The sequence below is a fragment of the Equus przewalskii genome, chromosome 8, assembly GCF_037783145.1.
Source record: "Equus przewalskii isolate Varuska chromosome 8, EquPr2, whole genome shotgun sequence".
In the NCBI taxonomy this organism is placed as follows: Eukaryota; Metazoa; Chordata; class Mammalia; order Perissodactyla; family Equidae; genus Equus; species Equus przewalskii.
Genome location: NC_091838.1, coordinates 55,341,917 through 55,360,104, shown reverse-complemented (window position 1 = coordinate 55,360,104; position 18,188 = coordinate 55,341,917). Strand labels below are relative to the sequence as shown.

Sequence of the window (18,188 nt, the reverse complement as noted above, 5' to 3'; positions counted from 1 at the left end):
AAATATTTTTATTAGTCCGATCCTGTTTTCATAATTCCATGTAAGTCCATTCATTTTAAGAAACACTGTTTAAAAAAAAGAATAAAGCTTAAATTCTTTTAATTTTTTCTAGAACTCTTGGGGATTCTCTGTTGGAGCAAGTTTTGAGTTTAACTTTACTTAATAATAATACAAATATTCTATGTAGGATTGACAATGGGCAAACCTCACACTCAACAGTAGCATGCTAACTCTCCTTAAGGAATGTTTAGTCCACAATCTGAAGGAAAGCAGAAGTATAGTGGACTTACATGAGGCTCACATTTCGTGGGCTAGAGTCAGTTGTATTTTTCATTCACCTCAATGGTATATGTTTTGTTATAATTTGTTCAGTACATCTCCCACATTTTAGAATTTGGTTAATAAGGGGATAAATGAAAAGACCCTCACTCTTACCTGCAGGAATATGTAGGTAGCATTCAAAACAACTTTTCTGTGAGAAGACTCTGCAGCTTCCACATTATGCTTATCTTCCAGTTCTAGAACCCCCCAAATAATGAGCCTTTCCATTGGTGGAATATCTGTGTCTGCTACAATCCATGTCCCTATAAAACAATACTTTAATATAAGAAATATAACATAATTCATAGACACTTGCCTATACATAAAACATTGGCAACTCAGTGAATTCTGGTTTTGAAGTTTGCAACCATTTTTCCACACAATGATGGATTCTCGTCTTGTCCAGATGATCTACAGGTTTAAATCCACATAAAACTCAGAGGGCTGGGTCTTGTATCCGGGACACAATAATAGAATCCTTCTCCATTTGCTGTTTCCCCAAGGTGCGCTGGATAAAGGTGGAATGCTAACTACTGGGGCATCTATCCTCATGTTGCATAACACAAGCATTTTATTTCTTTATGTTTATGTATTTACCTTCGGGAATAACCACATTTGCTCCTGGATGAGGTACGGTATAATTATTTTCTCGAGATGATTGCCAAAAAGAATCATTTGACCATAAGCTGAAAAGAGAAGAGAAAAAGTTCCGTTGTTTTCTTTTTATATATTTAATGACTATCTCCTTAGGGCGTGGCACAATACTAGATATTTGGGGGATGATAGAATGCAAATTAGATAGTTTATAATTTCACTAAGTAGACAAGCTAATGTGTTTAGTTAGTAAAATACTCAACACACACAACTACATATGTAGTTTTATTCTCCATTGAAGAAAACTTCCTTTCTATCCACAATCTGAATCACTTTTTCTCCCACTAAATCCTTAATGCGATACTCTAATTTTGTCTAAAATGTCAATTATTTAATTTCCTTATAGGATTTCCCATGGCGGAAAAGGGAAAAGTATCTTTTGTCCATTTATACACTTACATACACGGTGCTGTTTCATGGGGAAAGGGTCAGGAGGACACAGCTTGAGTCTGTGAAGGGAGGGATGGAAGAATGCTCTCTGAATTGGCAAGAATTAGTCAATGAGGTTAAGCCCCTGTGCTAGGGACAGGAATGGCAGGTCTGTAACCAGAGTGAAGGTTATGTTAAATCGAAATAAATATGGAAAGTGCACTGGAGGAAAGACAGTCTTTACTTTTCATCACTATACTTTCTAGAAACTACCTTTTAATGCAAATTATTGTAAAGAATATTATAAAGTTAACAGTATTTTCCCACTAGAAAATGTTCACAGAAGTTGCTCTCCTGACCTAAAAAACTCAGAAATTCTATGATACTAATTCTGGAATTCTATTAAAGGGCCACGTACGGGTTGTTTCATTAAAATGTATATTTTTATTATGCATTTGTATTACTGAGAAATCTGTTGATCAAAAATCCTGTTCTAAAAAATTTGTCTAATGGGTTCAAAAGAGAGGATAGCAGTTAGATTACTTAGACTCATAGTAATACATTATTTTTATGAAGTAATTTCAATGGAGATTTTTTTAGGGTTGAATCTATCTAACTAAATAAGCTGACTAGCATCGTACAGATTCAATCATTGATTTTTATCTAGCTTTTCTCAAGATTAATAGCCTTTCATTTTTATACCCACCAGTACTGTCACTATCACTATGCATATGTTATACATTCTTCTTCTTGTTGCCTGTTGTTATGATCAATAAAGCCCAAACCCTCCTAAACTGAGCATTTGTGTGTTGTGCAGCTAGAGCTTTACATTCTAACCCTGAGGTACCAGTTCTGGATCAAGATTCTGTTTGTTTTCACTGATAGCTATCTGCATAATACGAATTAATAAACCAACGATAGCTATTCCAGTAAGCAGAACTCAAACTGCGGGGGCAAAAAAACCTATACTGTGACATAGACACGTAGCATATCAGCGTATACTTCTATCACATCTTAGTCGAAACCAATCTAAATCTATTACATGAGTCTTAATAAATATTAATTACTTAATAATTTTATCTTCCTTAGCCTCTATAAGGGCTTTTTGGGCCAATAACCTTGATGGTCCATATCTCTTATAAAGCTCTCCGGAGTCTTTTTATGCTTCCCTGCTTCTCCACTGTCCTGTAATACTCACAGAGTAGCAAAAGTGGTCTTTTCAAAATGTAATTTGTGGTATGTCACCTCTCAGCTGGACAGCATTTAAAGGCTTCCCGTATTCCTTAATACTAACTGCCTGCATGACCTGAATGGTCTGGTGTCCACCTGTTTCCAACAACATCTCCAGGGCACTCTCCCACGCACACTGTGGTTCAGCCATGTTGATTTTCTCTCAGTTCATAGATATGTGACACTCTTTCCCACATCAGCACCTCTGCTCAAGTTGCACCCTTGGTCTTGAACACTCCTCTCTCACCCTTCACCCGGCCAGCTCTTCCTTGTCCTTTGGGTCTCAGCTGTAATGTCCCCTCCTTTGAGAGGCTGTTCCTAAGCACTTTTCCCAAAGGAGATCCCTACCACGTTGCTCTCTGTCCCAATACCATATCCATTCCTTTTTAAAACCTGTAATTACAACTCACAATTATTTTCTGTTTACTTTTTCATTTGTTTGTTTGCTTGTGTTGGGTCTGTCTCTTTGGATAGAATGTGGGTGTTTTGAGGGACCACATCTATGTTGTCCATGATCGACTCCCCAGTGTTCAGCACAGTGCCTGGCACATAGCAGGTGCTCAGTAAATATTCTGTCATGGTTGCATTAATATATAAACAAATTAAATTATTATTATTATTATTATGTACAATAGCCACTACATGTGGCTATATTTCAAAATATGTATATTTTGAAACGTAATTCACTTAACAAATAACATTGATTTGTATTTGATGTAGAGTAGTGGGCTCTTAAGTGCCCACTAAATGTTAGCTTTTATCACCACCATTATTATTTTTATGATTATTATTTCTCTATAAGGGACACAAATATACATCAAATCAGGATAACGCCTTTAAGGGTCTTAAAGACTAGTATCCTCATACACGGTAATTATTATAATTCAAGGTAGAAAGTGATATTTTACGTAAGAAAAAAAGGTAAAAGGCTATATAAGTTTCAAAGATAGAAAAATTATTTTTAACTAGAAGAATTAACATATATTAAGAGCTCAAATATTTGAAATGAAATTAAATAAGTCATATTTTGAGGTTTGACCAAGATAGTTATTCTAGAGAAACAGACACAACCTGCTAAGAAAGCATCGGATTAACAAGGAGACTTAAGTTCTGGTGCTATTCTGGATGTCATTGGAAAGTTCTGTGATATCAGGGAATTCACTTAAGGTCACTGGGCTTCAGCTTTCTTAACTGTATAATAAAGGAGTTGATCTAATCCGGATCTAACATTCTGCAAGGCTGAGATTAACCAGTAACTTTCAGATGCAATTTTCATGAGCTTTTTCCCTTTTCTCAACAGGGTGGTTGTAAGGTTCAGGTGAAACAGTGAGTGTGGAAGTGCTTTGTAACCTACAAGGCCCTGTGCAGGAGGAGGGCACTGTGCATTATTCCCTCATCCAGGAGTGACATATGAAAAGAATTATTTCAAGAGCTATTGAAGAGTATTAACAAACAAAAGGCCTTATATACTTATATGTGGCTGGTCGCTTCCTGGGAATTGGTTTTCTTGATGAGGGATGTACAGGAAAGCAATCCTGGAGCACGCAGCAGTAAGCTTGGAAATTAATAATAACATCTTTCACATCAGGATCCAGAGTCCCAGAAATGGGCTGGCTCTGATGAAGGTCATTTCTTCCTGACACTGAAAATGAATTAAAAGCAGCTTAAATTAACATGATGATCAAAGTATTTGAATATAAACAAAATCACAGCAATTTGAAAATATCTTTAGAGAGTAACTTGATACAATTCAAATGTATGGAATAAATATGGAGAAAGACAAAATGCACATCTTATTGAGAAGCCATAGTCAAAATATCTTGGCAAAAATGAATACTTTAGAACTCAATTAAAATTTATTCTTAAATATTTTTGTTTAAAAAAATAAATAATAAAAATGGAAACAAAATACATGACAGCTTCCATTGTACTCATTTCCCCTAATTTTGTAAAATGTTGGGGTCACGTGTAAGAGTGTTGGTATTATCTCCAAAGGTAAAATGTAAATTCTTAATTCAGCTCAAGACCTTTTCCAGCATAAAGTTAGTCTCCAGTCCTTTCATTCAACAAACATTTCTTGAATCCTGCTATATAGGGGGTACTGTATAACAAATTTGCCCATTAAGTATTTTTTTCTCCTCTTTTAGACAAAGCATAGATAACATAATCACTTCTGCCTAATGAATACATACCTAAGTAATACAGAGTACTAGTGTTTGCTTCCAGGTGCCAGTCTCCATTCTTGCTAGTATTCCAATCCAGTGGATTGGAGGAGCCATTCCGCATATCAATAATATTAAACATATCAGGATTTTGAGTGAAGTTATGAGATATGATTACATAGTCTTCTTCCTAAAAAAGTTTGCAAAAATATGTAACTTGTTTTATATGTTAATACCCTGTATAATACACATTAATTTTGATGACATATAATCCATATATTAAGACAAGTTTTTTTTTTTCCTTAAGATTGGCACCTGGGCTAAGAACTGTTGCCAATCTTTTTTTTTTTCTACTTTATCTCCCCAAACACCCCCTGTACACAGTTGTATATCTTAGCTGCAGGTCCTTGTAGTTGTGGGATGTGGGACGCCGCCTCAATGTGGCCTGATGAGCAGTGCCATGTCCGCACCCAGGATCCGAACCCTGGGCCTCCGCAGTGGAGCACGTGAACTTAACCACTTGGCCACGGAGATGGCCCCTAAGACAAGTTTTAGTTTGTTTCTCATCTTGCATTTATATTTTGTTTTTTGACATTTCACACATCTATGGAAATAATGCCAACTCTACCAAGGTAATGAAAATCTCTCTCTCTCTGTCTCTCTGTCTCTCTCTCTCTCTATATATACATACATAAATATATGTATGTATTTAGAGAATATTTTATTTCTCTAGTGTTTGAAAACATTTAAAACAATGCTAGGTATTGTTTTTTGGCTGCTCATATACACCGTAAGAAGAAGAACATGAAAGGGGATGAAAACACCCAATTCAGGATACTGGTTACCATTAGAGGTGGAGAACAGGGAATGAGTTTAGGGTGAGCCGGCTATACAGGGGTCTTCCACTTCAACTAAAATGTTCACTTCTTTTAAAAAAATCAAAGGTAAATATTCATAGAATGCTAGATTCAGAGAAAGCGAGCTGGTGGACATACAGGACTTGGACTGTTACTTTCTTTGTTTGACATATTTCATAATACATATAATAAAGCCCTTAACTGGTACCTGAAACATCATAAGCACACAATGAATGTCAGTTATCATCACGGTAATAATAACAGGGCACAAGCTTAGTACTACAGGAATATGGCAGAAAGATTGCTTACTTTGACTCTTAAACAAACTTTCTTTTTTTAGTTTGCTTTTTATATTTAGGGGTGGGTTGTGAAGGGTGTGTCGGGCTGGAACAGGTCAATATGTGTGGCAAGGGCATCCTGGGCCTAACAACTGGCGTAAGGATGAGAGTGTAGGCTGCGTTTGAGTGATATGCAATCATAATTATTAGAAGATGGGTTTTATAGCTCTTTGTTTACCTTAAATCCATAGAATGTTGATGTATATGATATGTTGGTTATTTGATCTACACCTTTAAAGTACCAGTTAATGTGCTTTGCATTTGGAATCAGAGCCATCCATCCAGACATATGAGTCAGTCGCTTCTTCTGAAAGGGAACAACGCTTGTGCCTGTAGGAGAACATAAAACAAATAATTGTAATCTCTATCTCTAGAAGATTTCTCCTTTTATGAACAAGTGCAAATGTAAAACATTAGTCTAGTCTACAGGTCTCTAAAGAGGTCAGTACAGCATTTCACTACTTATGCTCTGTCTTCGTTGAACTGAAGGTCCCACTGTTTAATATTACACTTAAATGAAACTTAAAATGCTTTCTCCCTTGGGGTCGTGAGTTGAGATGGAGCCTTTATTCCTTAGGGAAAGATAAAATTGAAACGATGACTATTACGACTACTACAACAAAAGTGCTTAAATATGTTAATACAATGCTTTAAATATCATTGATCTGAAATATAATTCCATTTCTATTCTTTTAAGAACTTAATTCTTCAGAATCCTTGATTTGCAATGTATGCCAACATATGTTCTGATTCTTTATTAAATTCTCCTATATTTGTTGAGTTATAATCTGCATAGCAAGTGCTAATGGAAAGTTTTGATTCAGAGCCCCGAAGAAACTAGTTTACAACTAGTCCTACCACTAACACTGGCCCCGATACCCTAAATTTTGTGAGTGACAAACTTGGAACTTGAACTACCTGTTATGGGAAAAACTATATTATCTAGTAAAGCTCTGGTCATAAGACAGTGCCTGACAACTTCAGTAGAAGATTTGAAAAGATCTCTTACAATATAAAGAAAAGATCTGTGATTTTTGCCCATATTCTGTTTTTTTTCTCTCCCTTACCTCTCTCTTTTCATCTCTGATTGAAGTTTATATTAAATTTACAAGCTCTTCCCTTAAAAATTTAGGAGGAAGTAGCTAGAAGCAAGATTATAAAATTAACTGTCATCCTTTTTCTTTGGGAGATAAGGGAAAAAAATAAATTCCAATATCAAGGGAGAACAAATTCACTAATTAATAGGCTTATGAATTAGTATTCGTTTTGAAAGGGCCATGAGAAGAGGCAGTAAAACTTTATTGTTCCAAAAGACCTGCAATGTATGAGAAGAACTCTGATAATTTGGATTATTCAGCAAATATCCACTCCTCTCTCCTCCTTGAAGGGAGAGTAGACTTCCCCGCCCCGTTGACATTGGGTGACCTCCTTGGCCTGAGGGATACTAGCAGAACTGACACTCAACAAAGGCTTGAAAAGTACTCGCTGGGTGAGGCTTGCTGTCTTGAGCCTCTGCCACAGCAATGAGAAGAGGCTTCCCAGGCAGCTGCTCTCCCTGCAGCCTGAGCCCCGCGATGAGCATGCGTGGAGCAACCTGAATTCAACCCTTGGGGAAGAAGAAAGCCCACTGGATCCTCTCCTGGAAGCAATGGGGGCTGAGCCAAGCTCAGCCCAGCTACCAACCAACCCAGCCCTCAGACACATGAGTGAAAACAAGGATTGTAGGTTTAAGCTATTGAGTTGGGGATAGTCTGTGGTGAAGCAATAGCTGACTTATATAAAAGCTAATTAAATCACCCCAAACCTCTGGAACTTCCTCTTATGTTTGCCAGAATCAAACCCCACTGAAGTTTGCTAATGCGTGGAATTATACTTCAATCTGACATTTCTTGATAATTCAGTTTCATAAGTAAAACTAACTTTCATTTTCATAGTTACCTGTGTTTTTCTGAATATTTTTTTGGCTGCAATTATTTTTAGTATATTGATTTTAAGCATCTTAGACTGAAGTGTAGACTCTTTGAAGTTGGTATTTTAAAAAATAGTATCATTAAGAGTAAGTAGCTCAAATTAATTTGCCATCTGGTCTAACTTTATACATATATTTATGTAAAGATTCACTGTCATGTGTGAGATGCTTTGATAAAGATATATAAAGATATATGTAGGGGCCAGCCCCGTGGCCAAGCGCTCCCCTTCAGGGGCCCAGGGTTTTGCTGGTTCGGATCCTGGGCGCGGACATGGCACTGCTCATCAAGCCATGCTGAGGTGGTGTCCCATATGCCACGACTAGAGGGACCCACAACTAAAAATACACAACTATGTACAGGGGGGCATTGGGGAGAAAAAAAAAAGGAAAAAAAAATCTAAAAGATATATATAAAGTTATACCAAGTCTTATTTCCCAGTGATCTAGTATGCTTGTTGAACTTGTGATTCATTTAGCACACATACAAATCAAAACAAAAGACCTCTTTTTCTGATTTTAATTTTCAGTAGTAAATCCTTGTATTTGACTTCAATGGAGAGAGAATAAAAATAGCCAAATTTGCCTATTGAAAGCTGATTTATTTTTTATGTCACATTAAAAAGGAAAGGGCCTGGCATGATGTTTTCTCAATTCTCCAATTTGGTCCTAGTACTGCAACCAATTTCACTGTAATTTAATACCTACTGACTTTCTGCTATTTGCAACATCCTGTGTTGAGTTTTGTGGGTGACACAAAGATAAGTTTATAGATCTTGCCTTCAAGGTGTTCACAGCTTAGTAATTAAATAAAAATCTTAATTCTTGAAGGGAGTAGGCCAAAGGGCACAGAGACTTCCCAAGAAAGCGACAACCTCATAAATTCAGAAATATTAGACTTCTTGAATCAAAAAGCAAACACACAAACAAAACTCCTCCCTAAAATCAGCACCACCACCAACACCAAAAAACCAATCTAGAGACTTGAAATGTTCAAATATTACTGCTTCAATATTAGTAACTAAAGGTAGATATACTTTGTCATGTTGTATGTTTAAAATAATTTACTTAGGAAGGCTACACATCTCTGAGTTCTCTGTAAAACTATTTTAAACCATGCTTTATAAAATATTTATGTTCAGTCTACTCATAGCTGTGCTATAAAGTATTTGGTGAAATGATTAAAAATTTTATCATAAGTATCTATTTTACGACACATTAATGAATACACTAAAATATTATCTCACCAAATAAAATACAGTCCTGCGATGCATAATGACATTTCTGTCAGTGACAGACCGCATATATGACAGTGATCTCATAAGATTAGTACTATATAGCCTAGGTGTATAGGCTATATACACCATCTAGATTTGTATGCCATCTTGGTTTGTGTAAGTATGCTCTGATCTTTGCACAATGACAAAATCACCCAATGACGCATTTCTAAGAACATATCCCCATCGTTAAGTGATACATGACTGCAATTTCCTCTGCTTTTGATGTTTTGGTTCCTTTCATTTTAGCCTGTCAGTTTTTTGGTTGTTTTTCTTTCTTTCTTTTCTTTTGGTGAAGAAGATCAACCCTGAGCTAACATCTGTGCAAATCTTCCTCTATTTTGTATGTGGGACACCGCCACAGCATGGCTTGACAAACAGTGTGGAGGTCTGTGCCCCAGATCTGAACCTGCAAATCTGGCACCATGAAAGTGCAGCATGCAAACTTAACCACTGTGCCACCAGGCCAGCCCCTTAGCCTGTCAGTTTTTAACTGGAAGAAAACATTCACGGATACTCTGCCTAAAATATTGCTTATTGCACTCTAGTCTCTAAAAGTTTAAGTGATGTTGCTCCATTGTGGACATCTAATTATTGGAAAAAAAGGAATGGCTTCTGGGTTCATGTCACTAAGTTACTGAGACAGAGGTATAACTCTTACTCATATCGTAGGTATATGACCCTTTCAATTCGTAGGAGGATAAAACCTTAGTAAGAATGTTTTAAATCTAGTAACTTATATCATCATAATAAATGACAGAAGTGGTGCTATGTACTTATTGTTTGGCCTGCAGATCCACTGTTCACCATTCTCCTTAGGTTTGGACAGTGGGAAGTACAGGAAGGAGAAGAGAGGGAAGGAAGAAGGTGAAGGAGAGGTCCTTACTTCCCTGACTCCCTGTGGGGAGGTATGGGGTTCTCAGTGGGCTCCGGGATCTCTCAACCAAAGGGTCCACCTTCTGTCAGCAACCTGCTTCACACAGCTCTCTCTGTCTCTGAGTTCACATAACTGTTCCTTCCCTTCACCTCTTCAGGCCTCGTGATGGTAACAACACATTTCTCCTACCAGCCCTTTAAAGAGCTCAATGGTGGCTGTTTTCTGGATGCCAGAGAAGCTGGTGGAGGATGCTGCAATGCAATTGGGTTCCCTGATCTCAGGAGGAGTAATGGGATCCAAAAGAGGTAGGAAGTGGTACTTAACCATCAGATATAAGGGTAGGTTTAATTAACATAATAACTATTGGCCAGAGGAATAAAGCATTCTAATTTGTAGGAATCTCTGGTGATAGCTAGTTAATCTCAGGGTTCCTAAAAATAAAATGGGTAGGTAGCATATGAAGGTCATGTTTGGCACACATAGGAAGAAAAATTATATATGTCTTGGAGGACAGAAATTGAACTCAAGTTACCCAGGCGGAAATTCACTGCTTCTTACTTATTTCCTGGATCGAAGCCAATTTGCAGGCTGGGAATCCCTCCACTGAATGGGAGGAATCTGTGGCCATTTATCAGGCTACCGCACACTAGGGAGAGGAAACTATCCAGACCTTCCAAGAGTTCTTAGATCCTGGCTCTGAACTGATGCTAGTCTTCAAACACCCTAAATGCCACCATGCTAACATGGTCTACCAGCCAGAGTGGGATCTAATGAAGGGCAGGTGGTAGATCAGGTCTTTGCTCAGCCTCACAGATAGTCCACTGGGGCCCGTGGCCCATCCTATGGTTCCTTCTCCAGTTCCAGAATGTGTAGCAGGAACAGATATAGAACTCTGTTTGAAGAACAGAAGTTGAAATTCTTATGATAAATATTTTAATTAGAGGATCTGATAACATGGAGTGGAATAACAAAATTCCAGCACGTCCTGATGGATTTGACACAGGTAATTTTAGCAGCTTCAGTGTGACCGGTATAATCATGCTACGGATTTTCAAAATTCATTTGGCTTATATTAAGATACATGATTTTAGTTTTGAATTGCAAATTTCTACCTTGTCAATATCATTAAATGTGAATTTGGAAATGCTGATAGCATTTTCAAGTAACGTTATGAAAGTATTTGCAATATACTGGAGAAAATGGTTAATGTTGATACTATTCCAGGAGAAATAAGTGCACTTGGATTCTGTTGATAAAGTCTATTTCTATATTCATGGTTCCTTATTATATGTTTAGATTAGACTTTAGTGATGACAGTTTTACATAGTGTCATCAAGAAGCTACATTGTTTAGAATTATGCAGAAAATGTAGAAAACTATCTTTGATAATAACCTGTGTAGCAAATCTTTGATTCATCAATGTTTTTCTATTTTCCAAAATCTGCAGTCCATCAGAACAGTGTATGTGAGAGTAGATTAATTGTAGGTCAATATTTTAGCTAATAACTCCTAGACAGATGATGACTGGATGGATGTAATGATAAAGAGATAGATAAATAGCTCTGAGCCAGTCAGAATAGACTACGTCAGGTATGATGGGAATAGATATACTTAGTAACTGGAAGAATTCCACACTGGTTCCCTAAATGAAGCAAGGGAAAATCTGGTAGGAAGGACTGAGCGAACACTCTGGGCACCATGCCTCCCTGCTCCTTTACAAGATAATATACTAACCGCAATTCCAAACCCTGGAGGGAGAAAATACAGATATTAGAGCTACAATGAAAGATCTGAGGGATGTGAGGATCAGGATTCCTACCACATTCCCATTTAATTTGCTTGTTTGGCTGGTGCAAATGCCAGACGGATCATGAATAACGATAGTAAATTAATGCAATCTAGTTAGGTAATGATGTCAAGCACATCTGGTGTTGCAGGTACAGTGTCTTTACTGAAACAAATCAGTACATCAACAGTCTCTGGTGCCTAGTGTGCAGCTAGTGACTAGCAAACGCTCCCCCCAACCCATTTCAATCAGCGAAGATAATCAAAAGCATTTGCCTTCAGTGGCAGGAACAGTGGTATATTTTTACTGTCTCGCTCCAAGGGCTATGTCAACCTTCCTGCTCTCTGTCATAACATTGGCTGGAGGTTCCTTAATTAGCAGAATATCATGCTGGTCCATGCGTTTATTCAATACTCCTCACATGCCCACTTTGGGTGTGTTATTTGTTTCCTGCCTATCTTCTGACTGATATAAATATCATGCTTTTTCCAATGTTGTAAACAGTGAGAGACAACTCAAGAAGATGATGATGAAAACTGAGGAAAACATATTTAAATTAGTGGCACAAACTATTATATTTCACTTACCAAAAGAGTCTGAGAGAACCACATCCTTTTCGAGCAGAGACACTGGGGAAGGCTTGTTGAATGCTAAACGGTGGAAGCTGACTGAGGCATCACAGACGGCCCCGGGGAACCCAACACTCCACTCGGCTTCCTGATTGCAGTGAGAAGGGTCCAGCAGCAGGCTGTGTGGAATGACCGTGTGTCCCTTGTGACCTAGGACATGAACACAACAGCATGTTTCCTATTTCATGTTAGAAAACTAAAAAACCAAACTGTCTACAAGCTATAGGTACTGTGACCCATAGTACCACCAATAAAATCTAAAAGTCTGGGTAATTTTTTTTTGGCATGGGGCAAGAGGACCTCACACAGAGGCTTTGCAGTGGACTCTCCCATCACGGAGCTTATTGTGAATGTAGCTGAAACACAGGATCTGAAGCCCCTATGAGAGCCAAAGTAGAGGATGGGAAGTGGAACAAGTAATGTGGTCAAGGACACACGGAAGGATTCAAATCTAGGCAGTCCGACCATGGAGCCTATACTCACAATTGATGGACTGCCAGCTCACATTAAAAATCTAAGCTAAATTCAGTAAACTAATAAAGGTTACACACAGCTTTGCATATTAGAACCATCCAAATGTTTCCCTTTTAGAGCCACAATTAGAACAGGAGACAGACGTCAACAACTGTGGTTGAGAACTCAGTTTGTTTAAATATTGAGATTCCATCTTTCAAGATGGAATATTGATTCTTCCATCTTTCAAGAACTTTCAAAAGTAAACTGTTAATATCTGTAAGTTCAATTGTAAATTGTCTCCCTCTTATAGAGAATTATGCAGAATCTCTCTCTCACACATACATACACCCTTGCTATCTTATTTAGACAAGTCTTTATCATTAAAAATTTGTAAAGCCACTAAATTCTAGAAACTATGAATATTTACAGAAAACGTGACATACTCTGAACTTGAAATGGTAAAAAAAATTTAACTTACAAAGTAGGTTAAGTTTTATGATAGAGTTAACATATTATTTGAACTAATTCCAATCTTAAAGTTTATTTTTTCTTTTATTATTATTTGTGTGTGTGTGTGCGAGAGAGGAAGATTCACCCTCAGCTAACATCTGTTGCCAATCCTCCTCTTTCCTTTTTGCTTGAGGAAGATTAGCCCTGAGCTAACATCCGTGTCAATGTTCTTCCACTTTGTATGTGGGATGCCTCCACAGCATGGCTGATGAGTGGAGTAGGTCTGCAACTGGGATCCTAACCTGTGAACCTGGGCCACCAAAGTGGAGCACACCAAACTTTAGCCACTCAGCCATGGGGCCAGCCCCCTTTTTTAAAAATTATTTTATTGAGGTCATATTGGCTTATAACATTGTGTAAATTTCACGTGTACATTATTATATTTCAGTTTCTGTATAGACTGTGTCATGTCCACCACCAACAGTCCAGTTTTTATCCATTGCCATACATTGTGCCCCTTCACCCCTTTCGCCCTTCCCCCACCCTCTTCCCCTCTGGTAACCACTAATCTTTTCTCCTTATCTATATGTTTATCTTCCACATATGAGTGAAATCAAAAGGTATTTTTCTTTGTCTGACTTATTTCAATACTCTCTACGTCCATCCATATTATTGCAAATGGCGTGATTTTGAAAAGAAAAAGGTTAACAGCAAGCCTATAACTTATTACTTCCCTTTAAAGTACTTTAGCAGGCTATATCCAGTCTGTTGACATTGCTTATGCAAATAAACCTGAAATTTATACATTTATGGGGCATGACTAGCTGGAGAATTTGGGTAGTAATATAAACAGTGTCTTATCGGTATAATTAACTGAGTATAAAATGGGGAAGTTCTAAAACTGAGACGGCTTCCTTTTGTGACCAATAAATATTGCTCAAAATCTGCTGCTAATTCAAAATCAAACTGCAAATGCAGGAGAAAAAGGACACATTTGCAGGCTGCTTCTGACAGTTTGGGGCTCCTCCAGAAAAGAATGTCTCATCTGTGTCTAGTGTTGACCTATATCTTTAAATCATTAGTTACATTTGCTACTGGGTAAGACCTGTGATTCACGTGAGTCTGCTTAGACAATTCCAATCTCTGTGTTAACATAAACATATTTCCAATGTATTTTTCAGAAATTAAGACACAGCATTACCTGTAAGCGAACCATCAACATCAATCAGTACCGCTTCATGTTCCCATCGAAAGCCAGCCTTGTTCGGTGTGCGAAAATACTGGATGTCAACAAATTTTGCACTCCAACCTCCACATCTGTCATTACAAACTCCAGTGATGGACGTCACTCCCAAAGCTACACAGTTGGGACGGTCAAAGTTCATAAAGTGTATGGAAGATACAGTCAAGCCTTCACTAAATGGGAGAACCAGGCCTTTTGTTGTGCAAAATGCAGACCCCATCCCCAATTCATCAAGATGACCAACTATTTTGGCATTTTTAATAACCGCTCCATTGGTTTCACCCCATCCTCCAACAAAAGGAGCCAGGATCCTCTTGGTCTCTATTCCAGCCTCATAATTATTTACCATCACAAAGTTATGGAACTGAAGGGCACCTCCATTGACCCATTCTGCTCCTTTTTGACAGTTCCAAGTAGTAAGTGAATTAAATCTTGCAGGTATTGGCACTGTAGAAGTACAAGATCCTGTTTGCATGGGGAAATATTCTTCAAATATCCACATTCCAAACCAACCTTGAGAATGCACAGTGTTGTTAAAGAATTCTCCAAGAGGAACTCTTTTTTGGCAAATGTTTCGGTCATAGGATGGCCCATCAGGGTGGTTGTTCATTCGATACCAAAAGCCAAAGTGAGTGCCACCAGCAGCTGCATTGTGTCGTATGGTGTTGTTTGGGTTGGTTACCCAAAAGGCAGCTGGGGTCACATCATCATTCAGAAGACTAGTACTTTGCTGTACAAATACTGCCAAGTTATATTGCAGGATATTGCCATGTTCAATACCATCTTCTATAAAAAATGCTCCTCCCTTGATATCATATATAATATTCCTCTCAACCAGAAGGTGATGTGTGTTATGGATAGTAACAGCTCTGTTATAGGCCTGGTGAATTGCACAGCCTCTCACATAAGATTTAAACTGTAAATCTCCGAGCAGATGCCAATGTATTGGATATCGCCCCAACCGGAAAGCCTGGCCAGCATGGAATATCTGTCAAGCCCAGAAATCACAGCTATTTAGTGATACACATAGATTCACAGTTTGCCTGGCTCATATTTTCTTATTTCACAATATCTCCAATTTTATATTAATTAACTCTTATATCTCCAATATTATTCATATTTATCATTTGAAAATGTTATTTGACCCCAACCCATCTTGTTTTATTCAATATATAACAGCCCACACTTGTTACCAAATAAATTAGTGCATAAAAGAATGAATTAATTAACAAAGCCATCTTTGACTCTTCTGCTTTTCGCTTTGGTCTATTACTAACCTTTTGTGTTTAGCAAAATAAACCTCTCAAAGACTTCTTTTCCTCCTTCACTTTGATTCTTACATAATCATAAGGAACACCTCTTAAATGTTTACCATGTGCCAGATATTGTGCTAAGTGTCTTATATGCATGATCACAGCCTTTACCACAATGCTACGAAGCAGCCACTTATCATTAACTTCATTTTAAAGATGAAGAAATCAAAATTTACACAGGCTGAGTATCTTGTTCATGGTCCCAGAGATCCATTCAAACCCAAGCTGGTCAGATTCTAGAGTTGGTGCTCTTATTAACCACTCTGCTGTATGTTCTTTCAGTAGGTCTATGATCTAATGATCTAACGTAGAGGATGCCAGCATGTACAAGAGGGGTGTGTGTGTGTGTGTGTGTGTGTGTGTGTGTGTATGATCCCATAAGGTTGGGAAACAAAATGTGAGGGCATCTATTTATTTTTATTCTTCATCTAAAAGTAAAAAATAAACCACTACTAATATTTAATATACGGAATGACCCTGGCAACGTCACTCAGTCCATATCTCAGATGTCACATATGTGTAACATATCCTAGGAACAAGGGAGTTTCACAAACTACGTGTTGACTCTATCATCCTCAATGGTTTGTTTTCAGTCTAAGCATTCCCAGTTTAATGGATTTATGGATTTTACTATTCTTCCCTCCCTCTGCCTCCCTCCCTTCTTTCCTTCCTTCATCTTTTTTACTGAATACTTGATAAACAATATGCTAAACTCTGATTATATAGCCTGAATATGAGTAAGATACAGAAAGGCTCCTAATCTCTTGGGGATACTTTGCATATTCATTCATTTATGTATATATTTGTTCAATTAATAATCAACTGAGAATCTGCTATATGCCAAGCACTGTTTCAGCCACAGAGAAATCAGCAGAAAACCAGAAAGTCAAAATCTCTGAACTGAGTTTATGTTCTAGAGGGAGAGACTAAAAATAGGTACAATTTCAGGAGTTATGAGTAAATCAATGAAAACATGGGTTTGAGCAGTAATTTCAAATAAAGATGGTGAGAAAAGGCCTCTCTGAAGAGAGAACATTTGAGAAGAGATTTGACTGAAATGATAGTGTGAACCCTGCTAGTATTTGGCGAAGAAGCACTCACTTCAAGGAGAATGAAGAGCCAGCGCAAAGAAACTGAGACAGGAGTGTGCTCAACATGGTCAACGGACCCAAAGAGGCCCATGTGGCTAGCATAGCATGGGCCAGGGGTAGAGCCACAGGAGATGAAGTCAGGGGCCAGATGGTGGACATTGTTTGGGTCTTGTGCAAAGCACTTGAACTTTTTGTTTTAGGTATAACATGAAGCCATTGAACAAGGTGCAATAAGATCTGATTTATACTTTAAACTTTTTACGTTGGCTGTGCTGTGGAGATTCCATTGGAGAAAGGTTGAAGCAGGAGGTCAGCTAGGAGAAACTCATAGAGTCCAGGTGATGGTGGCCTGGTGAGAGGTTGGGTAGAGGAGGTGCCAAGAGAGTGGATTCAGAATACAGCATTTTGTGAGCAGAGCGGATATAACCTGCTGAAGAATTTGATGTGGGGTGTGAGAAAAATAGGGAAACAAAATTTTGGCATGATTAAATGGGTGCATAATTGGGTGTATTTATGTCTTATGTACATATTATGTCTATTTCCTCATCTGTCTTCTCTACCAGATTATAAGTAGCATCAGGCAAACAGCAGGAGCCCAGTGCTAGTTCATTGTATGAATAACCTTCAGCAAACCACTGTGATTTAACAATAATGCCTCTTACCTCCACATATTCTATTCTTCCAGTGACCATGTTAACACCAGGTATAGGAGCATGAAACATAATGCAGCCTCCAAACTGGTCACTTCCTATTTCTTCTCCAAACTTTCCTTGGAGACATGTCTGTGTAGCAAATTCACCTTTAAAAATATTTTTTCAGACATCACAAAGAAAAACCATGTCAAAATCCCCTAATTATATAAAGATTTTTCCCCATGCCTAACTATATTTTTTACTCACATATAATTTTAATCTCATACTGAAACATACTGAAAACATTGCCTTCACATCATATCCTATACATAGTAAGAAAAGCAAGTACCTTCTCTTGTTCATCCTCACATTCCCCATAGTAGTTACTATAGCATTTTTCAAAGATACTAAATAAGTGTTTGAATGGTTGAATGACTACCGTGGGGGATCAGAATTGGCCTCCCTAAAATGTGTCTCTTTGCCTTGATTATTTTTGAAAACAAAAGACTGTGAAAGAAACTTTGACCTTCCCCCAAC

At 37.8% G+C, this 18,188-nt stretch overlaps 1 protein-coding gene across 5 annotated transcripts in view; it reads right to left on the bottom strand.

Annotated features, from left to right (window-relative positions):
• The window catches only part of PKHD1L1 (PKHD1 like 1), a 150,364-nt gene that overhangs the window by 46,392 nt on the left and 85,784 nt on the right, over window positions 1-18,188 (bottom strand). For all 5 annotated transcript variants that reach the window (XR_011543146.1, XR_011543147.1, XM_070630830.1 and 2 more), the window contains exons 48-55: window positions 17,682-17,818; window positions 14,574-15,603; window positions 12,425-12,616; window positions 6,110-6,261; window positions 4,767-4,926; window positions 4,045-4,216; window positions 919-1,007; window positions 436-584 (exon numbers count right to left, since the gene is read on the bottom strand). Coding sequence is in view for 3 of the 5 variants with exons in the window: in XM_070630830.1 (XP_070486931.1) it covers window positions 436-584; window positions 919-1,007; window positions 4,045-4,216; window positions 4,767-4,926; window positions 6,110-6,261; window positions 12,425-12,616; window positions 14,574-15,603; window positions 17,682-17,818 (2,081 nt within the window). In the remaining 2 variants the exon portion in view is untranslated. The remainder of the gene's footprint in view (window positions 1-435; window positions 585-918; window positions 1,008-4,044; window positions 4,217-4,766; window positions 4,927-6,109; window positions 6,262-12,424; window positions 12,617-14,573; window positions 15,604-17,681; window positions 17,819-18,188) is intronic.